The sequence below is a fragment of the Tamandua tetradactyla genome, chromosome 20 (genome assembly GCF_023851605.1).
Source record: "Tamandua tetradactyla isolate mTamTet1 chromosome 20, mTamTet1.pri, whole genome shotgun sequence".
In the NCBI taxonomy this organism is placed as follows: Eukaryota; Metazoa; Chordata; class Mammalia; order Pilosa; family Myrmecophagidae; genus Tamandua; species Tamandua tetradactyla.
Window position 1 is genome coordinate 53,783,516 of NC_135346.1, and position 27,039 is coordinate 53,810,554.

Sequence of the window (27,039 nt, forward strand, 5' to 3'; positions counted from 1 at the left end):
AGGAACCCCTAAACCAGGGAAAGCAGAGTTTGTACTAAAGACTTGAAGGATGAGAAGGAGTTAAATGGAGACAAATGGGCAACCTGGGAATTTTCTATGCTAGGCTCTATTCCAACAGCTCCGGCCTTCAAGGCGTTTACAAATCCTTGAATTGAAGGTCAGTTTATTTGTTTGACAAGTATTTATTGAGCATCTGCTACAGTCAGGCTCTGTGCTGGGGATACTGCTGCAAACATAAACTCCTTGGTCTCAAAGAGTTTACATTTTTAGTTGGAGAGACCGGACTTCATGTGAACCAACCAATCAATAAATTCAGACCAGAAAGAGGCAGAAATCTGGAGTTCTGGGAAGTCAGAGGAGGAAGAAAGCACTTACTCGCAAGGTTGACTGGGAAAGGCATCTTGCAGAGGAGGTGGGAGATGGGACGATAGAGGTGAAGGCAAGAGTCTGGGAACAGCAGACCCTGAGAGAAGGCCCCTCCGTGTGTCTTAGGGACCAAACAGGAAGCTGAATTAGAACCTGGACACCTGGGTTTGACCACCAGGTTTGCAAACGATGAGCTCTGGGAGTGCAGTATTTTACTTTGTCTCCATTTGTTCCTCTATAAAATGGGGGCAATACACTTCACCCGACTTGACAATGCTTAAGTGCAGGCCAAATGAGACCTTATGAGTATCGTAATTGTTGGAGATGAATAAATTAAAGCTCTGCCTACCAAGAAGGGGTGGGAGGGTCTGACTAGCTCTTCCTGAGGTTAGAGGGAGCATGATGATACTTTTGACGGGCTCGCCTGGTGTTGAAAACTGTTGCAAGAACCAACTTTGACATCTTTGCCGAAGGTTTATAGTCCCTGATCCCTGCCGCTATTCCATTAGGCTATTTACAGGATCTTTCCTGGAGGCGTGGGAAATACTGCATTGCTCTAACTCCAAGAAGAGAAGAAAACAGAAGTGAAAGAAGAGAAAGGATTTATCTTGGCCTTTATCCAGGGAACAGAGAAAGCAAGCCGAGGAGTGGGAAGAAAAGGAGAGAAGAGAAGAAGGGAAGTAGGAGGTGATAAAAAAAGAATACAAGCCAGTCACAAAAGACCACATATTGTATGATTCCATTTATATAAAATGCCCCAAATAGGCAAACCTGTAGATACAGATTACTGAATGGTTGCCTAGCCCTGGAGGAGTAGGGGTGGGGGACTTGAGGAAAAATGGAGAGAGCCTGCTAGTGGCTATGGGGTTTCTTTTTGGGATAATGAAAATAACCTAAAATTGGGCGGGCCATGGTGGCACAGTGGCAGAGTTCTCGCCTGCCATGCCAGAGACCCGGGTTCGATTCCGGGAGGATATGCTGGCCCATGCAACAAACAAACAAACAAAAAAAACAACAACAAATTATCCTAAAAATCGACTGTGGCGATGGTTGTACAACTCTGTGATTACACTAAACCATTAAATCATACACTTAAATGGTTGAATTATATATGTGAATTGCATCTCAATAAAACTGTTACTAAAAAAAAAGGAATGCAGAAGTAGAAGGTGAGAGGAGAGAAGCGGTAGGAGGTGAGACTAGAATCAAGAATCGCGGTAGGCAAAGGAACATCAGGGCCACCTACCTCGACCTTCAGGCCCGCCTGGAAGCTGATGCCGTCAGGGATGGTTGTCTGGAACTCGGCAATGGTGTAATATTCTTCCTCCACTTGGGGTGGGATGGGAGGCTGGGGGAGGTTCAGACCTCGAGGCTGGGACGATTAAACACAGCACTGACTCCTAGGTGAGGGCGGCACCGCGACGCCGGGGAGGCTGGGACCAGGGGCTGGGGCACGCCATCACCCTTGAGGTGATGCTGGGGGACCAATTTGGATTCCAAGGGACAAAACAGAGAGGACGGCTCAGATAGCCATCTCCTGCATGAGACACTGGCGCTTCAGCTTTAGGGTTACGAGAAGAAACGGGGGACATTTGGTGGCAATCGCGAAAACTGGGGGCGAGACATATTCTATGAACTTAAGAGGCAGTGAGGACTGTGGTAAGAACACAGGTTTACTGTCTGTGTGACGTTGGGCAAATCACTACACTTTTTGGAGCCTAAGTTTTACCTCCTCCGGGTGGGGCTGCTGCAAGTATTAAATAAATGAATGTAGTAAAAGCACCTTGCATTTTGCATAGCACCCAAAAGGTGCTCAATAAATGGTAGACATACAAAGAAAGCCTGTTTCCAAAAGTACTGGATTTCAAGGTGCTTTGCAAATCGGAAAACCGAGTATGAAAGGATATTGGAACGGTATCACAAATGATACTTGTGCTTCATCCAAGCCTGGTCCTCCAGCTGTCTCGTTTGGGAAGTCTGATCTAAGGCAGAGGAGCGGGCACCAGAAGTAGAGAGCACCTCCTAGGGCTTAGTTGTCCCCCACACTCTCTGGAACCAGGAGCAACCTGTCTAACCTTCCTGGACCTCCATCTTCCCAGCTGTCAGTGGGCCTAGCATGCAGACAGCCTGCTTGACAAGGAAAAAGAACCTTTTTGGTTCAGGGCAAGGTGAGTTTGAGGAGCCTCTGGGCATCCCAGCTGGCTCCCCAGGGACAAGAGTCCACTTACTATGGTCATATCCCGGCGAGGAGGGGGTCTCTGCCTCATCTTTGGTGACCCTACGGAGAAACAAGACCTTATTTCACACTTGTGCAGAGTATGCAGATCAAATTCCCCAGGTGGACACCGGGAAAGATGTACTTTCTCCTGCAGAAGGTGACGCATAAAGCTCTGCGTGAGACTTAGCATGAGGCTGCCACCCTTGCCTGGAGAAGAGCCCGAGTGAGAAGAGCTGTTCTTGCTGGGCTCAGGACTCTCTCAATACTTTTCTCAAACCATAGTTTTTTTCTTACAGGAATGAAAGGGGATGGTGCCGAGTCCTGGAATGATGGAAAACTTTCCAGGAATGGCAAAAGGCCTGGGCTGAAGAATAATACAGATGTGCATTCCAGCCCCAGCTCTGAGGCTTGTTAGCTCCAGCTCTGGGTATGTTATTTGAATTTTTGACCCACAGGCCCTCACCTGTGAAACGGGGGCAGTGTGTACATTCCAGGGGCATGTGGGGACCAGGAAAGCAAACAACCCCTGTGGAGCGCTTGGCATGCAATAAATGTTACTGCCCCTGGTTTTATGCTTTAGAACAAACCCAAATTCAACAAGGCATCAAAAAACAGAAACAAAAAACTTAGGCCAATGTCTTCAGGGGTTTTCACTCTGGAGACAGGCTGCCCTAGCTCTGGGTTTCAGAGGCAGAAGGAAGATGACTCTGCAGTGGCCCAGGGCTCTTGGCCGAAAGCAGAGCATTGAGGACGTCTCCCTGCAGGAGGGCAGAGCTGTCTCAGCGTGTGTGCCCACACAGGGGGCAAGCTTGGTGGTTACGGTGTGGAGGAGGGAGCCTGCTGATCCCTAAGTACCCATTTCCCCTGCCTTCCATTAGAATAAATAGCAGCAGAGGTTTGGTTGGACACCAGCTGGCTAGAAGAAAGACTGCATTTCCCAGACTCTCTTGCAGCTAGGTATGGCAATGTGACTAAGTTCTGGCCAATGGAATAAGAAAGTGGAAACTGTGGAGCTTCTGAGCTGTGTCCTCCACTTCTTCTCCTCCTCTCCTTTTTATTGGTTAGGATAGTGGTGAGCCATCCTGGGCCAGGTGGAAGAGGAAAGCTCTCTAGGGATGGCATCATAACAAGACACCGTGTAACAAGACTCAAGAATGTAGGGAATTGCCACATCAGCCCTGTTACATAAGAAATAAACATCTAAATGATTTAAGTCACCACTACCGTGCATGTATGTGTGTAGGGCGGGATGTCTTTGTTACAGCCTCTGAACCTATACCCTAAGAAAGACATGGGGTTTCAGGTTTTCATTTGCTCCTCTAGCCTTAATGGAAATCCTCCTATGCTCTTGGCCAGGACGGGTTAGAATGAAGGCAATTCAGGGCTGGCCAAACCCCTGCCATGGTACATGAGAAAACGGGGTCAGTGTTTTCCCAGGGCAGCTAAACAGAGAATCTGAGTTATAATTGAGAGACTCACGAAGTTCACTGACTTCTAACAGCCACTTGGCAAAAACAGCTGGGAGACTCCAGCCAGGGGCAAATGACCTCATCCCTGCAGGGAGGTGGAAGTCCTTTTCCTAAAGAGGGATTCCCGCTGCCCTGCAGACCAGTGAGGGATCATGGTCATAACACAGTCAGTAATAAATCTCTCTCAGGTGTCTATGGGGAGGCTTTGAATAGCAGGGTGGGTAAGGCACTGTTGTTAGAATAAACCCAATACACGGTCAACTTTGTCTTCCTCTGGCTCAGAAATGAGGCGATGCAGTGAAGTGGAGAGCACGTAGGCTCTGGGTCAGAAAGGCCTGGGTCCGTGTCCCCGCTCCACTGTTTACTAGCTGGGTGGCCTTGGACAAATCACCTCATTTCTCTGTTTCCTAATCTGGACAACAGACATACTAAATCCCTTGCAAACATGTTACAAGGAGTCAAAGAGACTAAAATTAACTGTAAGTTTTTGTGCATAGAAGGTGCTTGAAAACCGGGAGCAAAAAACACATTTCTGGGGTGGGAAGCAACCTTTGTCTTCCTGTGCATTACATCTTTTTTTTTTTTTTTAATTTTTAATTTTTTTTTACATGGGCAGGTACTAAAATCAAACCCGGGTCTCCGGCATGGCAGGCGAGAACTCTGCCTGCTGAGCCACTGTGGCCCACCCCCTGTACCTTACATCTTGACTCAGGTTCTTTCACTTGCTGCTTCAATGATCCTGAACAGGCTAGCTGGGATTCTAAGCCTGTGTTTCCTGACCTACAGGCTGGGTGGGCAGTGGGGCTACTGCAGGGGTAAAGGGCAATTGAGCAGCCCTGTGAGGTGAGTCTGGCCCCGCGTGGGTCCTCAGCCCCCGGGCGCCCAGGTGGGCGGCACTCACTCTGCTTAATGTCGCCGTCAGGGGCCAGGCGGCCTTCACACCGGCCGTCCCTCTGGTTGTTGAGCAGCTCCTTCTCCCTGCCCGCTGCGTTCTGCTGCCGGGAAACACCGTCCAGGTCGAGGGCGCCCGAGTGGGTGGACGAGCCGGGGCCCAGCTTTGGGGCTAAGGGCTCCCCACTGCTCTTCTTTAGGTAGGAGGCTGGGGCCCAGCCCTCTTTGCCCTGATGCCTGCGAGGAGGAGGAGGAGGAAGAGAAGGAGGAAGAGGAAGGATGCCGGTCAAGCTGGGCCCAGGGGAAGAAGCCACACTCCTACCACAAATCACTGCAGGTCCAAGCCCCAAGGCAGGAATGATGGGCTGGCATGTGCCCACGGCCTCCTGATGACTCCTAAGTGCTCAGCTTGGTGCTCAAGGCCTCTCCCAGCCTCCCCTGCCTCCTCTCCCACAGCAACCCCATGGCCCACCCACCTGCATGCCTTGCAGATCCCCAAATGCCCCACTCTTTCATCTCTCCATGCCCCTGCTTTGGGTGGCACTTCTGCCTGGAAAGTCCCTTCCCTTCTCCTCCCTGGTGAGAACCTGCTTCTTTCTCTGGCTTGGCTGTAAGTCCTTCCTTCTCTAAAGCTTTCTGATGCTCATGGAGAACGACCCCCCCTCCGTCCTGGGTGCACCCCACTTTCCCCTGCTCAGACCACCATCCCGGCACCTGCAATACACAATGGCACTTGGTTGCGGCTCTTCTTTCTGAACTTGGATTCCTGATTCATCTCTGTATGGCAAGGACCTCAGTGCCAGAGAGTTGAAAAAAATAAAAGAACAAGTGGACAGACAGCCAATGGGCCCAGCACAGGGTGACAGCTGTAAAGCTCTGCTATAGTCATCATCTTCTTACAGTCACTGCTGTGATGACTGCAGCAAGGACACTTACACCCGACACTTCCTGGGAAATTACCTTTTCACTACTGTCTTAAGCAGCATAGCTCCTGATGTATTCAATGCACCCCAGCCTGTGAGGCAGGTACTGCTGCCATCTCTGAAATTCAGTAAGTATTTAACTGCTTACTTAATTCTCAGCCAGACAGAACTTGGTTAACAGGAGAGACCAGATGGGTCAGTCTGCACCAGGGGTGTGCTGGACCCCAGCTGGCACCAGTTCATGAGAGCCAAGAATGCCCACTCTTCCCAACGCCACCTTCACTGACATCACTTGAAACTGGCCATGGTAGGGATATTTATAGGCAAATGCTGCAACTCAGAGCATTTTCTCCTGCCCTGGAGAGCTCTTTGTTAAACATTTATTAGCACTGTACTGGTCTGGACCCACAAAACAGGTGCCCATACCTTTGGGGAAAGCCAAATTGACCCACGTGGCTGGAGATGATATACGGCAAGCCCAACTCTCTTGTTGAGAATTCCTTTAAGAACTCATCAGCATCGTGTTTCAATGAAAATTGGGTCCTTTACAATTAGAAGCTTAGAAGTTATAAGGAGATAGAAATCTACAGAGTTTGGGGGTCTATTCATTAGAAAATACCCACCAAGGAAGGAGTAAACCTTTCGCCATTGGAAAATGTCAGACTACTTACAATCCATGGCTTCAGTTTGAGACAGTTAATCACTCTGGGGCACCAAGCTCCAAACAGGAGTCGACATGTGCAGCGGGAAGTGTGTGGGTTCTGGGGGGCAGTTCAAATCCTAGCTCTGCACTTTCTAGCTGGGGGATCTTGGGCAAACCATTCTGCTTCTCCCAGCTTTGTTTTTCTCATTTGTAAAATGGAGACAATAACACCTGTCTCATAGGCTGGTGCTGAGAATAAAAGGATATTATTTATGTGAAATTCCAGGCCTGGCAGATATTTAATGGCACCACCCTTTGCTCTTAGGGAGTAGTTGCCCAATCTCAAGGTGAGGGTACAGGGGAAGAGTGGCCTTAAGAACACAGTTGGTTTGCCGTAATGGCAAACACCATCCAAGACTGACTGATTCATGAGGATGTGCCTCTGGCCAGGTGGGCCCTGGCAGCCTCTGGCCTCATGGGGCCTGGCTTTCTAGCTCCTGCCCCAGAAGAGCTGCGGGGAGCCCGTCCAGGCACCCACCCTGGCAAGCAACTTCTTCAGGGCCTGAGGGACCTTGGAGTCCCAAGCAGTTGTGCTTGCTAACCAGCACTGAAGTGCTGAGGACAGAATGGGGTAGGACACACTGCTGCAGAGACAGGGAACCCAAACCGAGGAAGTACAGAGAGAAGAGAGGGAGAGGGAAAGGAACAGGTGGAGGTCCACAGAACGCCAGCAGGTGGACCAAGCGTTCCTTCCCACCCTGCAGGGGAGCATTCCAGGGTGGGGGTGGGGCTGGGCCACCTGGCCTTATGTGTTGGCTGCACCCCTTGCTAGGTGACCATGGGAAATGCAGTCATTCTGTGCCTCAGATTCCTTGTCCGTCAAATGAAGAGAAGAACGGTACTGACTTCATAGAGTGTGAGGATTTAGTTGGTACGAGGCACTCAATCCACGGTGAGATTCCTTGGCATTCCCCCCTTCAAGAGGTGCAGCCTAATGCCTCTCCCCTTGAACGAAGGCTAGACAAATGGAACAAAGCAGGAGTGATGGCGTGTGACTCTGGTCTGAAAGGCACTGTGGCTTCCTTGCTCGCACATACTCTTGGATCACCCACTCTGGGGGCAGCCAGCTGTCATGCCATGGGGACCTGAGGCCTCCTGCCAGCAGCCAGTGGATGAGCCATCCTGGAAGTGGCTCTTCCAGCCGCAGTCAAGCCTCTGACATCCTGACATCTCTCGTCAGAGAGCCTGAGCCCAAAAAAGCCAAGCCTAAATTCCTGACCCACAGAAACTGAGATAAATGAGTATGGTCTTAAGCCACTATGTTTTGGGATAATTTGTTATGCAGCAAGATAACAACTATACCCGATATATGTTAGCTACCACTACAAGTACTCCTCCTTCTTCAAATCTCAATTCTGAAGTCCTCTTCCTCGGGAAGACTTTCTGGCCTCCAAGCTGAGGAGCTCCTCTTCTGTGCTCCAAAGTTGCCCGGGTGTTCCTCCAACATACTGCTTGCCACCCTGCTCTGTAATTACTTACTGGTCTGTCTTCCACAGTTACTAGTGTGGACTACTGTGTCTCCCTCACTGTTGACTGTCCAGCTTCCAAAAGAGGGCTTGGTTCAAAAGAGATTCGTGGTATCTCTTTTGTTGAATGAATGAGTGAATGAAACAATGAATGAAGTACCATACACCCAACCCCATGTGTTTGCTGAATGAATGAGTGAAAGAAAAAAATGAAGTGCCCCATGTTTGTTGAATGAATGAATGAGTGAAAGAATGAGGTGCCCCAAGCTCAGCCCCTTGTGGGTGGTGTCAATGCTGTGCCACACATACATATCATGGCAGTGGACACCAGGCCGCAGGGACCTCAGGCTTCCCCTTTCACCCTCATTTCCTGCTGTCACAGCCTGCCTAATATACTGATCACTGCCAATACCAGGAAAGTACCAGGCAAACCAGAGCACGCTGGTCACCCCGACGGCCCATGAGGTTCTGATTTCATCATGTAGGCGAAAGAGCTGTCATGAAAGGTTGGAAAATGCAGGTCTCCTACTCTCACTGTCAGCTTCTGGGAGATGAAAGCAAAAGACCAGCCTGAGGATGAGTTGGAGGTGACGCGGTGCTGATGCATCCTATTCATCTCAGACTGGGGCTGGAGTGGGAAACCACTCACACAGTTTCAGGCTTCCAGTTAGTCGTTACGAGAAACATCTGGAGGTGGAGACCAGCCTTGCTTCACAGGGTCGCTGCTATCCGTGGTTCAGTGTGTTTGGAGAAGGTTTTGCTTATTATGGACTTTTGGGAAGGATATGGGTAGGGAGGGAAGCCAAAGGGCACAGAAAAGAGGCGTCCTTTGGCAGCTCACCCTGTCTGCAATCACTTACAGACCTCTGGGAAGCTGGAGCCCAGATGACCCAAAACCCATCCAGCTGCAGAGGGAGGCGGAGACGGTACCTGATCTTCCACCAGCCTTCTAGGTTTTTCTGGATGACCTCCACCATGGCCCCTCTCTCCAGGTTCATTTCGTCCTGGTCCCGGGCTGTGTATGGGTAGATGACTGTGTACTTCTCCTCTGCAGGGACAAAGGGATGCAGGGTTAAGAAAAGGACTGTGAGGGTCTTGGGATGCTGACGGCTCAAGTTGGGACCCATGAAATGCCCTTGGCCATCGGAGGGAGGCATTTTCTCCAGGAACTGCCGCACACCCACAGATTCCACTTAACCCTGGATGACTGTGCAAGCAGCAACAGGGCACGGGACAATGGGCAGGTCTCGAACCCTCTGAGATCCTTCAGCATCCCACCTTCATCCTTGCCTTCTTCAAATCTGTGCTGAATGGAGAATCTTTGACTATCTGATGTAATCCCCCAGCCCTAGGCACCTTCAGCCTCCTGACCCTGGTTTATTCCTCCCCCATACCAGGAGTCACCATAACACACTTTGTATATTATGTTTCATGTCTGTGTTTTCTGCTAGACTATGAATTCCAGACAGGCAAGGATTTACATGTGTCTTGTGTGTTCCTCTATCTCTAGCACCTGCATGGTGCCTGGAATGACTGGTAAACAATGAGTGAGAATCAGCCAATATTTAGCAAACAAACAAGTCCCGAGGGCCTGGCAGGAGCCACCTTGCTTGAGCCAAAGGCGGTGAAACCCTCCTGTGGCTGCTCCCAGTTCTCGCTGGTGGACAGTTCAGGGATGAGCTGAAGTTGGTTTGAGGCTAAAACCACCACCAAAGAGGAGACAGTAATTTTCATCAGTTGGCTGGAGAGGGGTTTTCATGAATTATTTTCAAGTCCCTGGATCTAACTCTGCTTGAAGCTGCAATTTTTATGAGTGTGTCTGGGTGCCAGGTTCGCCCCTACCTGAAGCTGTAGGACCATCCTCAGGGCTCTCCTCCTCCTAGAGAGCTGTCCCCAGCAGCCCTGTGAGTGTCCGGGCTCAGCTATGAGGGTTTGCGCATTGTCTGAGGGCTCCAGAGAGCAAGAAAGCACTTCCCATCCCCAAAACTGTCGCCCTGGCTACTCAAACCCAGAAAATGGATCTATGTCACAGGGGAGTCTGGCAAGCAGAGGAGAGGGGCTTCCTGTTTTGATTCCACATCAGCCCCCACGGGAGCAACACAGCCAGCTGCTGGCTAGTTTCAACGGCTGACACATTGGTGCTGACTCCACCTCTTTGGGAGAACACCACAGGCTGTTTGTGGCTTGCACCAGCTGGGAGAACACCACAGGGTGTTTATTTATTGATTGATCTAGCTTGCTGACCTGCCCCGCGGGGGGCCGAGCTGACTCGAGTTGCACAAATCCTGCTTATGGCCGAGTCAGCTGCTCCCCTCATCCACAGAAGCTGCAGGGTGGGGTGGGGATGCTGTGAGGCGGTGAAGGGGAGGATTCAGCTTCATGGATGCAGAGGAGTCTATTGTGGCCCAGGTGGGAAGGGGCACTGTCTGGGGCCCCATGCCCTTTGAATCCCATGGAGGGATTCTCAGTTCCCAGAAGCCCTCTCGGGGCTCTATGGTACAGTGTGTGATCCCAGATAAGCTCAGGGCTGAAGACTTTGTAAATTGTACAGTACATGCCTGCTGCCTGCCTGCCTGGAATCCACCTGGACTCCCTCTGGTGGTACTGCTACCCTTGGCCCACGTGGTTTGGGTGAGGCTGACCTCAACCACCTTCTGGAGGGAGGGGGTGGGTACAGGACCCTGGTCGGGCCACCATGTTGGGTCAAGGGCAGCATGTGACCCAAGTGGGTCCAGCGGTAACCATCATGGGATTTGTGTTGAAGGAGAAACACTTTCTTCAGCAGGGGAGGTCCCTGAAAGGTGCCTGGAACTACTGTCACCACGAGGAGAGGCTGCAGAGAATGTCACCAGTAGAGTGAAGAACAGAGCAGAAAGGTGGTAAAAGTGAGTCCCAAGTCTAAAGACATTTTCAAGCCCCTGGATCCAGCCATGCCTGAAGGTGATACCACCTTGGACTTTTCAGTGACATAAGCCAATACACTTCCCCTTTTTTTTCGTGAAGCCAGTTTGACATGGCTTTCCTTCCCTTGTAATCCGAAGGTCCCTGATGAAAGTAACAGGCCACTGGCTCAGCACTATAGATACCCCAGGCATTTTTTATTTTTATTTTCTTTTTCCAGGCATTATTTTTTAACTTGGGAAACTTCAGAGCTCCAAGGCTGAGAAATACCCCAGGGACCCTCCTCTTAAACCCACATGCCAACATACAGACAAGCTCACATGCAACAGGCACAGCAGGTCCAGGGCAGGGAGGCTCATGCACGTGCAGGGGACCCAGCGTCAAACACCCAGTGGGGAAGAAAACTCCGAGGCAGGCACCTTGACGCCAGCTGATGGCATACAAGTCCCCCAGAGTCCGGCGGCGGCCCATGGGCCGGGGCAACGACCAATACTTCCATGAGACTAGATAGGCAGCATGTGAAGGGAAGGGCAGAAAGCAGAGGTGAGAAGAGAGCTCTTTCAGTGACTCGAGGTAGAGGGGGAGCTAGGGACATGTTCCTACTTAGGAGTCCATTACTTCCGAGTCTCTTCCAAGCCCCGGGTATCTTAGAAAGACCAAGTTCTTGAGTATTAACCTTGAACTCGAGAGAAGTAGCATATGATAAAACATAACTGTACTCCTGTCATGATTATAAATAGGCACTAAGAGGAAAGGGGGAAGAAAGCTGTACAAACCCTTAGGAAAACGCAGCCTCTCTCTTTATCTTCTGGACAAGTCTCTCTACCTTTCTGAGCCTGAGTCCTCATCTGCTAAATGGGGATAACAATTACTCCCTTGCAGAGGCATGTCCTCAATGGGCCTCATTAATTACGTAAGGGAGTTCTAATTTCCATACAGAATACCACTATCCCTCACTTGTACCCCCAGTGCCAGCTTGGCCCAAGCACCCACAAACAGAAAATCAACAGAACTTTTACTTTGAGGGGTGTCAGTTCTAATAAAACTAAATGCAAAACCGTAATCAATTGTTTTGCTAACCTTTGAGCATAGAGCTACTCCCCTTCTCGTCACCCTCTTTTTCTGAGAAGTGTATCCTTCAAGTGGCTTTGTGCATTCTCAAAACAGCCAACTAAAATCCCCCAAAAATTCAACCCTAGGGAACCTCTAGCTGATATGGTCATGAGTGTTTCCGGTTATTTATTGTTCTAGATTCTTTACTGAATGCTTTGCATGAGAAATCTCTCTTTAAAAAATCCCATGATATAGACAGCACCATTTCTATTTTTTAGAAGAGAAGGCTGGGGCTTAGTGAGGGTAACTTATTAGCCCAAGATCACTCAGCAAATAAATGCTGCAGCGCAGTTTCAAATTCAGGTCTGTCTGACTCCAAAATCCCTTTGGTTATTTAGGAATGCTCCTAGGGGGAAAAGGGAGTTGTTTGGGTCTTAGTATTTCTGGCATGGCAGAGGATCATTCAGGACATCTGCAGGGAAGGGTTCTCTGGGAAAAGGATGTGGGGAAAAGTGTGTGAAGATGGGAAGGGTGGGGCTGAGAGGGTGAAGCTGGCCAGCCCTAATCCTGACACCTGGTCAGGGCCACTTATTTAAACCAACAGAGAAAGCAGGGGTCTTTAAACAGATATGTTCAAATGTCCTACAAATGAGCTGGGAGCAGCTCCAGCTTCTTGGCAGCTAGAATAATTCTAGGGAAGAATAGTGAGGGATTGACAGCCATGGAGCTGGGGCCTCCTGGGGTTCCAGGAAGGTGTAAGGGTCCCAGCTCTGGCCAGGCTCAGCTGGGTTGGCCTTCAATGGTCCCTAAGGTAGGATAGACCCGCCGTTTGGCCCTAAACCCATGCCTGGCTTCACGTGCAAGGTGCACGCAGCCTGCACCAGTGAGCTCCTGAGATGAAGGCAGAGGCTGCAGGGGAGAGGCTGGGTAAGGAGGTCACCCAGTATGGGCGATGGGCCCGGGAGGTGGGGGGGGAGGCACAGGTTTTCCCCAGCAAGCTGGAGGCTCAAGCTCCTTCCTACCTTCTTCAGGTTGTAGGGAAAATTCATCCTGCATACCATCCTGCCCCTCGAGGCAGGTTGCGGGGACCCAGCCTTGTTCTTCGGCGGTGCTGACGAACCACCAACCTGGGGAGAGCAGAGCGCAGACTGCTGTTAGCCGGGTCGAGCGAGAGGCTCTGGGAGTGAGAATGTAACAGCAGACTCAGCCACGGTATCAGTCAATGCTCAGGGGAAGGCTACAAAGTCACCATTTTACTGTGAGAACACAACTACCAACATTAGCTGACTGCTAACTGCTAGAGACGGGATGATGAGAAACTTGCTCCTGAGTCTGAGACAAGAAAGAGAAAGGGCATCCTAAATGATAAGAGTATGAAATATGGCTACAGTCATGAAGGTGTGCAGCCTGCTAATTTTATTTGCATTATTTCATATAATCTCACATTATCATCCCCATTGCACAGATGAGGAAACTGAGGCTGAAAAAAGTAAGCAGACTTGTCCAAGCTCATGCAGCTTGTTGAAGAGCTGCCATTTGCATCCAGGGTGCCTGACGTTGAATTTATGAGTTTGCATTTGTTCACGGCAAGGGAAATCTGGCTGTAGGCATTAACTGCCTCAGAGGCCTCTTATTATCCAGTCTTAGGCCTTCCCTGAAAAAAAAGGGGGCTGGCAGAGGACCTGGGGTGTGCAGAAAGCAGTCCTCCAAAGATATCTATGTTCTGAGTCCCAGCACCTGTGAATATATTAGGTGACATGGCAAAGGGGAATCACGATGGCCCAGATGGAATTCAGGTGGCTGATCAGCTGACCTCAAAACAGGGGGATCATCCTCAATTATCTGGATGGGCCCAATGTCATCACAAGGGCCCTTAGAAGTGGAAGAGAGAGAGAGAAGAGGAGACAGTCAGCAGGAGATTTAACAGTGGAAGAAAAACTCAGGGATGTGTGACATGGCTGGCTTTGAAGACAGGGGGACGAATCACAAGCCAAGGAAGGTGGGGTGGCCTCTGGAGGCTGAAAGGCAAGGAAAAGGGTTCTACAAAAAGGGGACCCTGTCAATGCCTTGATTTGAGCCTGGTGACCTCTATTGGGCTTCTGATCTATGGAACTAAAAGATGACAGATTTGTGTTTTCTAAGCCAGTGAATCTGGGGTAATTTTAACAGTAGTATTAGGAAAATAATAAAGGACCCAACTGGCTTGACACAATATAAACGGGAAAATGGCACTGGCTCCCCAAGATGGCAAACATCCCAGCCCTGGGGTGCCTGTGGGAGAAGATAAGGAAGGAGCAGGACTTACAGGGAGCTTTTGCTCTTGACCATCCTGAAAGAGAAGCCACCTCTGCTTTACTCGAATGGACTCTCCCAACCACACGTTATGGTGACTTGGAACTCGGCATGAGCACGAGTGGGAGACAATGAAGGGTTCATACCAAACTAAGAGAAAGGTTATCAGGAGGTTTGAAAGGGGGCTAGGGTTGAAGCTGATGAATGAAACCCATTTCACCTTTATTGCTAATATTTTAAGAAGAATGTGTCCACATATTATTCGAGTAACTAAAATATAATTTAAAATGTTGTCCATTTGTTGGCCACTTGAGGAGCTGACCATCTAGTTTTTCTTTTTAATGCTGCTCTCTGGACTTACCAGGCTTACCCCAATACCCTATCATGGTCACCTTCTTTCCAGCAACCCATTCTTGCTTTGCTCAAGCTGGCAGCTCCGACCCTGGGGAACGAGCATTTCCCTCCTTCAGGTCCTGGGGACGCATCCCAGCTACACCACACAATCTGCACCTACTCATTCCCAGAGCCTAGGCTCAGCTGGAATCAGTCTGGAATTCCAGCTTTGTACTCTGCAGTGAGCTCTGGAGCGAGTGACCGAGTCACTTGGAGTCTGTAAAGCAGGGCTCTTTCCTACACTGAGAAATAAGGGTATCTGATAGGCTAATGCTGGTTTTAGTCACTTGACTAACAGTAACATGATCCAGAAGATGCTGGGAACAGTCTTTCCCCACTTCCCCCTTTGTTGGACACTGAGTCATGCTCCCCACAAAAGGCATGTGCAGGTCCCAACCCCTAGTCTTGTGGGTATGAATTACTTTTAAAGAGGACCTTTGAAGATGTTGTTAGTCAAGGTGTGCCCAAACTAAATGAGGGTAGGCCTTCATCCAATGTGGCTGAAGTCCTTATAAACAAAGGAAATTGTCCCCCAAAGCCATGGGGAGCAGCCAGAAGCTGGAAGTCAATGGAACCCAGAAGAAAAAGGTGAAGAGGCTGCTACCGGTATTGCCATGTGATGAAAAGTCAAGGCACCCCAAGACTGATGGCTGGCTGGAAGTTACTGACCCTTCTAGCCTCTGAAAACCATGAGCCAATAAATTCCTGTAGTTAAGTCAACCCATTGTATGGTATTTGTCTCAGCAGCCAAGAAATCAAAACACCCCTTAACTAGCCACTGGAGTATCAGAAAGGTTGGCCAGCTGATGATATTTTTAGCTAACGTCACATTTTAGCCACAACAAACCCTGTAGGCTTATGCCACTGTTTTCTGGAGAGAATCTTCTGTTCTTTTTGCTCTTCACCTGCTTCCTGATCTTTGCCTTTAACAGGGGCTCACAGGCTGCTTTGTGACTAAGGATGACAAAAGGGAAGGAGATCCACATTTTTTGAGTACCTCCTATATGCCAAGCACAGGCACTCTCTCTATATATTATCTCATTTGTCCTCCCATCAGCTCTTTGTAGCTGAAGTTTTCTTCATTGTGCAGATGAGCAAATGGATAGTCAGAGAAAAAACAACCTGGATGATAATCAAATATGGGAAGTTCATATTTAAGCCCAGCTAAATGCCTCGGTCATGCAACACTCCGTCCTACACTCAGCCAGTGCATATAATCAGTGGTCTCTGCAATGGGCAGTGTGTCTGTCCCACCAGAGCCTACGGCTGAGGAAGCAAATCAACAGAAGCGAATTTCCTATGGGACGCTTGTCTCCATGCCTCCAACGGCTTGAAGATCAGAAGGAGCTTCATGAAATGTAAACCTGAGAACAAATTGTAAGTTCTGCCTCCACAGGATGTTGGTGAGTAGAGACCATGTGGGACATATGAGCACTGGTACAAAAAAAGGGGCAGCTTTCTAGAAGGTCATCTGTTGGACTGGGGGATAAGTATGTGGCCAGCTTGATTTATATCAAGGGGCTTGATGACAGTGTCAAGTGGGAAGGGAGGTGGGCCGGGCCCCTACCTGACTCATTCTTCTCGATGATGTCCACCACCTGCCCCACGCTGAGGCTGATCTCCGAGCTCTCCTGCTTTTGGTAGTTGGCCACCACCACATACTGCTCGAGGACCATGGGGTCTGCCGAGGTCAGGTCGCTCCCTGTGAAGAGGAAATGCTAGCAGACATCACATCAGGCCACCAGATCATGCCCAAAGATATAGGAACCAGCGGTGCAGGGGGTGGGTCAGGAGGTCACTCCAAATACAGAAGGTAATCAAAACAGGACTCATCTCACAGGTCAGCTTATTCTTTCATTCACTTGCTCATTCGAACACCAAATACTTACCAAGTGCCTATTCTGTGCAGGCACTGGGGGTCAGAGTTAAGTAAGATACAATATCTGCCTCAAGAAGCTGACAGCCTAGTAGGAAAGCCTTTTCATTCATATCTATCTATCCATCCATCCACCATTATCCATCCATCTATCCATGCATCCATAAGCCATTATCCATCATCCATCACCATCCAATCAAATAGCTCCCTATCGGTCAACCTTCCAGCCAACTATCCACCCATCATTCATCCAACATCACTCATCCATTAATTCACGAAGTCACCAGTAATGTTCCAGACACTCTATTAGGTGCTGGGGGTACAAAAGTGAATGAGACCAATATGATCACCAGTCTCAAGTAACTTAATCTAATCAGAGGGACAGGCCCATAAACAATATATATAATCAACAAGTATTATAATTATATAAGTATTCGTTTGTGATAAATGCATTGCTGGAAGCAATCAGGATGCCAAGAGAGAGAATGATGGGGAAGGGGGTGCTCTGTTAAATGGAGTGGTCAGCAAGCCCTGTCTAAGGAGGTGACATACCGAAACGTGAGAGGTGAGAAGAAGGCATGAGGATGGGGAAAGAACAGTGCAGACAGATCCTGATATGGGAGCCTGGAGCCTTCGAGGTGCTGGATGGAGACCAGGGTGTCTGCAGCCCAGTGAGCAAGGAGAGAATGGTACCTCTGAGGTCACACAGGTAGGCAGGGGTCAGATCACAAAAGGCCTTCTGGGTCAAAGTAAGAAGTCTGGATTTTTTTCTAACCCAAAGGGGAAAGTCACTGAGGGGCTTTAAGAAGGGAATAATGAGATCTGATTTACATCTTCAAAATGATAATCCTGGCTGCCATATGGTGAATGGATCAGAGGCTAGCATGAGAGAAAGTTGGACGCCAGATGGAGGTCCTGGAGTTGTTAGGCAGCAGCTGATGGTGTCTTGGACCAGGGCAGTGGCAGAGGGAAGAGAACAGAGTAGCCAGGTGCGCCAGGAGATGCTGTTTTCATGGGATGCAGTATGAAGGGGTACCCCCTGGAGTTGTGTAGCCTGGTTAAGCACTAAGACACATCTGATAAATAAATGAAGAAGATATCACTGAATATAGGTGAGTAAAACTAAAGGGACATGTGCGTTTCAGAGACTACAGGGAGAGCAGACCACCTGAGATTTCCAGATATTTTCAGTGTTAAGAGGGAATGAGGAAATATTTTGAATCAGGGCTTTCAGGAAACCAGGGCCTCATGGCCCCCTGTGTCAGGCTGTGCCTAAAATACAGCTAGTAGCAGAGTGGGATGTGCAAGTCAGCTCACACTGAGCAGATTTCACACTTCTGTTTCCAACTCTGCAAAGAGTGGCATCCCTGATAGTTCGAAATTGGCCATGGTGTTTACACCGTGGGATACACAAGGTATTTACCGCATGGAAACTGACAGATGCTGCAAATGAGCGTCTCCTCACACACACACTCCAGGAGCTGGGTGTTAAACATTTAAGAGCACACCACTGCACTCCAGCCTTTGGCATCCAGAAAAGCAGCTAAAGCCCTTTATTAGAACCATGCAGTAAAATGCAGAAAAATCAGGAACAAAGAGTCTCCTTAAATAATAAGATGGTCTGTTAGATTTTGGTGGGAAGATTTTTTTTTTTTTTTTTTGCAGGGTGAGCAGAATTTGAGACCACTTTCAACAAATTCTTTGCAGGAGCCAACTAGTCATGGCTGGAAAATGCTGTAGACAGATAAAAGCCCACTCCAACTCAGAGTTCTGGAACAGAAATCTCAGAGCTTTGGGCTGTCAGCCTTAAATCCCTTCAAAATTCAATCAAGGAGGCTGGTTCTAACATAAAGAAAGTGTTCAAAAGTCAGACAAAAAAATAAAGCCAATCCCGGCATGGGTTCTTGGTTTGAATGAAGAAAGATGCCATTTTCCACCCAGTTGTTCTATAAATAAATCATTCCCCCATCATTGCAGGTGAGTGATGGAATAGCGGTCACCACAAATTAGAGCTGCTTCTCTCTTTTCCAGAAAAGTACTCTCATCAAGCCTGTGCTGACCGGACACTTTTATTTTTACAAACCAGAGCCGACTTTTTCTTTCTTTCTCTCCCTCCCACTGGTTCCTTCCAGGAAACGAGTCTCAGCACACTCAAAATCAGAAACTGAGCAGCCCAAGAGCGAGAAGCATCTCTTCTACTCTCTTCTTTTCGAAGAGATGTATAATTATCCTGGAGACTCGACTATTTGTAGCTTTAGTAGAATATAAGGTTCCGGCCAGTACTTTTTATATCGGAAATAAAGCTGTAAACATACAGATTGGGAAAAGACTGGAATTCATTTCAGATGCCATACTTGGAGGCAATTAGATCCAATTCCTCTCCAGCCTTCCTTCCTTTGTCGCACTGAGGCTTATAAAGTTGACACAGGTCCTGTATACAGTAATGGGACCAGAGTTGTTGAGTTTGGAATTGCCACTGATTCTGGTCAGGGATACCCATGTGCTTTGACGTAATAGATGTAGTGGTGGTGATAATAAAAATAACAGTAAGCACGTATCACTGACAACATACCAGGCACTGTTCTAAGTGCTTTCCACCTAGAATAATCCTACATGGTAGGTTACTATTGATATCCCCATTTTACAGATGAGGAGACTGAGAACCATGAGATGAAGCATCTTTTTTGCACTTCTGGGATCTCTGCCTGTCCCCCTTTATCCTCATCAACCCCTGAAACTTCCTGGGGTCCTAGGAAATCCTAGAAGAATTTAGAACCCTGGTTGCTCTGAAGACCACGCTGGCTCCAGGTATGATATGTGCCAGGACCCTTGCAGAAGTGGGGGACAGTCGTGGGTCACAGGAAGAAAAAGTTGGGCTGCTGATCTGTACTCACAAACTCCAGGCCTGTGATTACCCAAGTCATTTCTTCGCATACTCACCTTCTCACTTCCTATTACTGCTCTTGACACAAGAGTTGGGTCGTCCATGCAAAGGAAAGATTGTTATTTTAGGTAAGATGGAAATGAGGATGGGAACCGCTTGAAATAGCATTTTTCACTGCCTGGAATAGCTGCCAGCTGAAGGAAGTACAGAGGCTGGGGCCTCGTACCGAGGATGTTCAATGTATTAGGCCCCAATCTGCTGCATACTTCCACTCCACTGCGCGCATGCTGTGCCCTCATCCCAGAATGCCCTTAGCCGTGTGGAAAGCTCCCGCTCATTTCTCAAGACTCAGGGCCTCCCCTTTTTGATCCCCTCTCAAGAAGAAAACTCTTAGCTTACACGTTGCTCTGTATAAAGCAGTACAAAGCCATTTAACACTCTATAGCATGGTTAGAAGGATGTCTGTCCTCCCCACTCCATTTTCCAGGGAAAGGCACCAGGTCTCATTTACGTTGCACCTTTCTTTTTTGTATAGGATGCAATAATAGCGCATCCTTTCTATTGGAAGCAGGATGGGAATGTGTTGCAGCAATCAATCAGTCAATCGATCAATCAAGCATCGATCCATTCATCCATCAATTAACTCACATCACTGCACTCCCCGTATGGCTCCCAGGGCCTGGTGCATAGTAGCTGCTCAGTAAGAGTATGCTGAAAGCTGACGAGTAATGGAAATGATGAGAAAATGGAAAACGTTATTCTTACCAGATTTCTTTTTCCCAATGTGCTCCCTGTAGAGGAAAGAAGGGGGGTGAGAAAGTGAGTGAGTACCTGCTTGCACTGACATGAGCTATTCTTTTAGAAATTAAAATTCTCCATCCCCCAACATCACTGGCAAATAAAATCTAGGCCAACCCCAAGGGCCCAGGCTCCTTAAGAAAGAAAGGATTCCTCTTAATTTTCTTTCTTTGCCCGAAAAGCACTCTGGTGCCCTGGGGACAAGGGACTCTATCTGTAGAGTGAAGGGCTCTGGGGAGAGGCTGAGGGTGGGTACATATTGGAAAACAGGTACTAGGCCCCATATTGCATCAAACCTGATGCCCACATCGCCAGGCACAGCAGAGACCTTGCCCCACGTCTTGGGGTCCTCTACACTGTAGGAATTCAATAAAAAATGCTTGGCAATAAGCAGGAAGGGGAACTCACTAAAGCTGGGTAGAAGTCTGGAGAATAGGGAGCACATAAATAACGGAGAGCATTATTGTGGGAGAGAATTCATAGGGAAAAATGACTCCCTTATATCTGTCAACCAGGCCAGAATTTATAAACATAGATTATATTACACATTTACTATTACAAACCAGAGTGCAAAGTGCTTTCAAGTAAATGATTTCATTAATTAAAAAAGGTTTCCGGTGTTATAAAGAAAAAGGGAGGTACTAGGATAGTTGATTTGGGTCAGATGTAAGACAACAGTGCCATTAGCTATCAATCACCAATGCTAATACCCTGTGCCAGTCCCCTCCTAGGCCCTTTAGTCCACTCAGTTAATACTCCCAATAACTCTAAGAAATATGTACTATTTTTTAGCCCTATTTCATAGATGAGGCATAGAGAGGTTAAGTAACTTGCCCCAGGCCACACAGCTAACAAGTTGCAGAGTCAGTATTAAACCCAGGTCTTCTTTTAATTTTTAATTGGTCTTTTTTATTTTTAATTGAGATAGAACTCACACACCATAAAACTTTTAATGTGTACGAGTCACTTTTTTTTTAGTATATTCAAAAAGTTGTGCAAACATCACCACCATGTAATTCCAGAACATTATTATTACTCTAAAAAGAAACACTTTATCCACTGGCAGTCAATTCCCATTTCCACCTTCCCAAGTCCCTGGCAATCACTGATCTACTTCCTGCCTCTATGGATTTGCCTATTCTGGGCCTTTCATATAAATAGAATCATACCATGTGTGGTCCTTTGGGTCTGGCTTCTTTCACTTAGTATGTCCTCAAGTTTCATCCATGTTGTAGTATGTATCAGTACTTCATTCCTTTTACAGCTAAATTAATAACCCATTGTATGGATATATCATATTTTGTCCATCCATTCTTTCATTCAGACATTTGAATTGTTTCACTTTTTGGCTACAATGAATAAAGCTACTATGAATATTTGTGTACAAGTTTTTGTGTGACTGTATTTTTCAGTTCTTTCAGGTATATATCTAGGAATGGAATTGCTGGGTCATATGACAATTCTGTTTACCCTTCTGAGGAACTGCCAGACCCTTTTCCAAAGAGACTGCGACATTTTCCATTCCCCCCAGCAATGCATAAGGGTCCCAATTTCTTCACATGCTCACCCACATCTGTTATTATCTGTCTTTTTAATTACAGCCATCCTGGTGGGTGTGAAGGACAGATTCCCTGTGGCTTTCACTTGTAATTCCTGGACAACCAATGATGTTGAGCATCTTTTCATGTGCTTATCGGACATTTGTGTACCTTCTTTGGAGAGATGTGTATTCACTGTCTGGGTGTAAAGTCTGAGTTTTTAACCACCTTATGTGCTAGGCTCCCTGTGCACCTGTCGGAGAAGAGGGCGCTAAGACAACCCCAGGGGACTTAGTCGTCCAGGAATTACAAGTCAAAACCACAATGAGTCTGCACTTCACACCCACCAGGATGCCTGTGTGTCTTGGAGGAGCAGCAGAGCCTGCCCCAGTGTGGGTCCTCGGACTGGGCCTTAGATCAGTAATGTATTATATCATAACCTCTGCGTGGGGAAGGGCAAGGGCACAAGGAATACCCTAGTTCACGATGACTGAACTGCGTATCAGATCCTGGTCAAAGGACTCCCTGAGTCCTCACCATAACTCTGCAAGGGCTCTCCATTCCACAGGTGGGAGAACTCAGGCCCAGGGTAGGGAAGAGGCTTGCCCAAAATTTGAACCCAGGAAATCTGGCTGCAGCCACTTCTCCAGACCTCCTGGACTGGACTTTGGGTGAAGCTCTCCTTTTGGGTGCCGGCTGCAAGACACACCAACAAAGGTCCTTCCAAGCTGCTGCTACCTTAACAACCCTCACCTACCAGGGTTGTCATCCAGGCCTGCAACCTGAACCATGGCCCACGCTATTTCAATTCCAGGGCTCCTGCTCTGCTATGTGCACCCACCAGTTAGCTGCTTCCACTGTTCCAGCTGGAGCAGGGGTATGAGGGGAGGGCAGAAGGAGGTGTCGAAGTTCATGCAGCAGCCACATGTGTGATCTTAGACAGGCACAATTGTCCTGTCTGTGTAATACACTTGGGATGTTTCCAAGTTTTCCTACATGCGGCAGCTAAAACTTTCTAAGAACACTGTTTGGAACCCATCATTTCCTTGCTAGAAACCAGCAAGGAGAGATCCCAATTTATATTTCAAGTTCTATCTCAGGCATAAACTTCAGGATCTTTGGCCACTGATCAATAGTGGTCACTCCTGCTGTTTCTGACTCCTTAAAGCAACAACAAGGGTCCAGCTGAGAGGGTCCTACTTCCTGCTTTGGCCCCAGAGCCACCACTCAACTTTCCCACCTTCCTTTCTGGATAGAACTGTCTCCTGGCTTAAAGAAAGGAAAGTGTTGTGAGGTAAGCACCTGCCATATACCAGACACAATTCTTTAGAGGCTGGATCCTCACAACCAAGATGTGAGTGAGGTTAGCGATGACCATTTTACAGATGAGGAAACAGAGGCTCAGAGAAGTCAAGTTACTTGCCCAAGGTCACACAGCTGGGAAAGGACAAAGAGGGATTTGAACCTTGCTCTTCTTTCCAGTAAGCCTTTTTGAAATCAGGTACTCCAGCAAGATGTTGGTTGGCTTCTCTTAGCTGTTACTTTGTGCTTTCTATGGAATTGTTTAGGTTATGTTTTTTTATTTTTAGTAAATGTCCTATTAGTGTGTGTGTGTGTGTGTGTGTGTGTGTGTACGTGTATGCATTTCTACATGTTCACGCAGCCTTTCCCAATAGTGCAGAAATATCCTGAAGGACATGGACAGCAAGTGACAATTAAACTTGCAGTGTGTTTTTTTAATTTTTTAATGATTGAAGCAATTAAGTGTTCTTCTAGCTGGTCAAGTGGTTCTAAACTTATAAAAAAAAATCAGATTCTCACCCCATGCCACACATCAAAACGAATTCTAAATGATTAAGAAATTCGTAAATATTAAAAGAAAAGAAAACCCAAAGCACAAGACAACTAGAAAAAAATTGATGTGAATATTTAGCTTGTATCTGAATGACAATGGCCCCTGGAAGCTTAAAACCACTGGGAGAAGTCATAAATGCAAAATGGTTACCAGATTTGACTTCATAAAACCATAAATCTTATGTACATCATTAAATTCATAAACAAAATAAAGATGTCAATGAAGACAGCTATATTTACCACAAATATAGGTGTCAATGAAGACATATTTACCACAAATATGGCAAAAGGTAATTTCCTTAATACGTAAAGAGACTATTTAAATCAATAATAAACCACGATAACCAACAGAAAAGTGACCAAAGAAATTTTTCCCTTTCAATTATGATTATTCTATAGTCAAGAATTTTTTACCCCCTACCTCACTTCATATGCAAAAATGAACTCAAAATGGAACAGCAACCTAAATATAAGTGCTCAAACTATACAACTCTTAGAAGAAAATACAGGAAAATATCTTCAAGACTTTGTATTAGACAATGGATTTTTTTAGATCTTATATCAAAAGCATGAAGAACAAAAGGAAAAATAGATAAACTGGACTTCATCAAAATTTTAAACTTTGTGCATTAAAAGATATTATCAAGCAAATGAAAAGACTATCTTAGAGAATGAGAGAAAATACTTAGAAACCCAAATGTTTGCTCTGAGGATTAATATCCAGAATAAATAAATAACTCCTATACCTCAACAACAAAAAGACATACAACCCAATTAAAAAATAAGTAAAGTACTTGAATAGACATTCTGCCACTGATATACAACTGACCAATAGGCACATGAAAAGATGCTCAACATTGAGGAAATGAAATCAAAATTACAAGGAGACGCTACTTCACACCCACTAAAACGGTTATTATTTTAAAAGTGGAAAATAACAAATGTTGGTGAGGATGAGGAGAAATAGGAACTTGTACATTGCTGGTGGGAATATAAAATGGTGCAGCTGCTGTGGAAAGCAGTTTGGAGGGGCCTCAAAAAGTTAAGCAATCCCACTTCTAGGTATATATCCCAAAGTACTGAAAGCAACAACTCAAACAGATACCAATGTTCATAGGAGCATTGATCATAATTGCCAAAAGGTGAAAACAATTCAAGAGTCCATCAAAGATGAAGAGATAAATAAAATACGGTATATACATGAATGAAATATTACTCAGCCATAAAAAGGACTGAAGTTCTGATACACGTGACAACAGAAAGGAACCTTGAAGACGGCATGTTGAGTGAAATAAGCTGAACATAAAAAGATAAACAGTGTATGATTTCATTTATATGAACTAACTAGAATATGCAAATTTACAGAGACAGGAAGTATATTACAGGTTACTAGGGGTTGGGGGGGGGGGAATTGGAGAGTCAATGCTTAATGGGTGCAGAGTTTCTCTCTGGGGTAATGGAAAAGTTTGGATGGTAATGGATGGTGACGATGGTAGCACAATATCATGAAAGTAATTAATACCACTGAATTGTATATTTGGAAGTTGTTAAAATGGGAAATTTTATGTTGTATATATGTTACCACAATAAAAATAAAAATACATTTAAAAAAGAACCTCTTGGGTGGGCCACGGTGGCTCAGCGGCAAGAACACTTGCCTGCCATGCCAGAGGACCCGGGTTTGATTCCCGGTGCCTGCCACGTAAAAAATAATAATAATAATAAATAAATAAATAAAAAAGAACCTCTCAGTCTGTAACTATAATGCCAAAGCAAGCTTGAATCAAGAAACTAGAAGGCAGGAACTGGGCTTGTTTCTCTCAGGCTCTGCAGCCCAGGTGGCAGTCACTGAGCACTGCATGGGGAATGGATTATTTGAATGAGCTGACCCTTTCAAATACTGTGGCCTTTGCCCACAGACTCGGGGGAAGGAAGAACCAACTTCCCTCCTCAGCCTTTTGAAAGCCTCAAGGAGAGACTCTGGTTTTCCCTCATGAGGAATAACATCGCTGTTCTAATACCCACCTCCTTCCAGGGACTTACAACAAATTGAACAAGCCAGTTATCTTCTCCATTACTGTCTTATTAAAGGTTGCATCAGGTTAGTGTGATTTGAACAGGGAATAAAGAAGTATTTGCAAAGTCCCCTTGGGGGAATAGGGAGAAAGGGCGGAAAGTTCAACTTCCCCATTTGGAGAATTCCTGATATTCTCACAAGCAGTGGGGACAACCCAATCAATAAGCTGAGCCCTCAATCTTGGGTTTCGCCCCTATGAAACTTATTCCTCAAAGGACAGGCTAAAGTTCACGCAGCTGGCCAGGGCCAGAGCCTGACTCCAGAGCCCCACGGGCATTTTAATCAAGGTCCAGGGAACAGGCCAGGGTGGATTAAGCCAAGTTTTGTCTGTGAGGAGTCAAAAGGTCCAAAACTGTGTATGGGCAGCCAAATAAATGTTTCCTTGAGAACAATGGTTAGAACGATGACTCTTTGCAGCCTTGGGAGGACCGGACTGGGGACTCCATTCATGCCTCTGTTCCCGGGACAGGGGGCTCTCAGATGCCCATGCCCTTCACTCGGCTAAACTGAACAGAGTGACCCCAGCTGTGCCCACATTCCACTCTTGATGGATGCGGTGATGCACTGAGTCAAATCATGGTGGGAGATCTGGCAGTGTCCATCTCCCAGTGGAGGGACTGGCAGGCAGCTGGGCCTGGGACTCGGAGTTTTCAAGACTTGTAATGGGAACTCTCAGGAATCAGCCATGCCCAGCTTGAGTCTTGGGTCCTGTGCTGGTTGGAATCTGTGGTGGACCCAGAAAAGCCAGGGCCTTTCAGTACTGCTGGCTGGGAGCTTTTGCACTGTTTCCATGGAGATGTGACTCACTCTATTGTGGGAATTAACTTTTGATTAGAGGGGGCTGTGACTCCACTCATTCCAAGTGAGTCTTAATCAGTTTGTTGGAGTCATTTAAAGGGGGAACATTTTGGAGAGAGTCCCATTTTAAAGCCACAAAAATGAAGCATGCCAGAGCCCACACCACCAAAGACCTTTAGAGCTGAAGAAGGAACTCATTCCTGGGGGAGCTTCACAAAACAAGAAGCCAGGAGAGAAAGCTGACAGACTTCGCCACATGCCCTTCCAGCTGAGAGAGAAACCCTGAACTTCATTGGCTTTTCTTGCGTGAAGGTAACCTCTTGTTGGTGCCTTAATTTGGACATTTTTATAGACTTGCTTTAACTGGGACATTTTCTCGGCCTTAGAACTGTAAACTTGCAACTTAATAAATTTCCCTTTTTAAAAAGCCAAAAAAAAAAAAAAAGAATTGGCTAAGTCTACTTAATATTAGGCCTAAGAGTCACCCCCAGAGAACCTCTTTTGTTGCTCAGATGGCCTCTCTTAGTCAGCTCACTGCC

The 27,039-nt window shown here is 47.0% G+C and overlaps 1 protein-coding gene across 2 annotated transcripts in view; it reads right to left on the minus strand.

Annotated features, from left to right (window-relative positions):
- SH3PXD2B (SH3 and PX domains 2B) overlaps nucleotides 1-27,039 on the minus strand; it is a 105,164-nt gene that overhangs the window by 13,387 nt on the left and 64,738 nt on the right. Inside the window, exons 6-12 of one of the 2 annotated variants that reach the window (XM_077137653.1) lie at nucleotides 20,201-20,226; nucleotides 16,243-16,377; nucleotides 13,013-13,117; nucleotides 8,967-9,084; nucleotides 4,955-5,181; nucleotides 2,595-2,644; nucleotides 1,613-1,738 (exon numbers count right to left, since the gene is read on the minus strand). In XM_077137653.1, the coding sequence (XP_076993768.1) occupies nucleotides 1,613-1,738; nucleotides 2,595-2,644; nucleotides 4,955-5,181; nucleotides 8,967-9,084; nucleotides 13,013-13,117; nucleotides 16,243-16,377; nucleotides 20,201-20,226 (787 nt within the window). The remainder of the gene's footprint in view (nucleotides 1-1,612; nucleotides 1,739-2,594; nucleotides 2,645-4,954; nucleotides 5,182-8,966; nucleotides 9,085-13,012; nucleotides 13,118-16,242; nucleotides 16,378-20,200; nucleotides 20,227-27,039) is intronic. The other variant, XM_077137654.1, reaches the window with a different exon arrangement.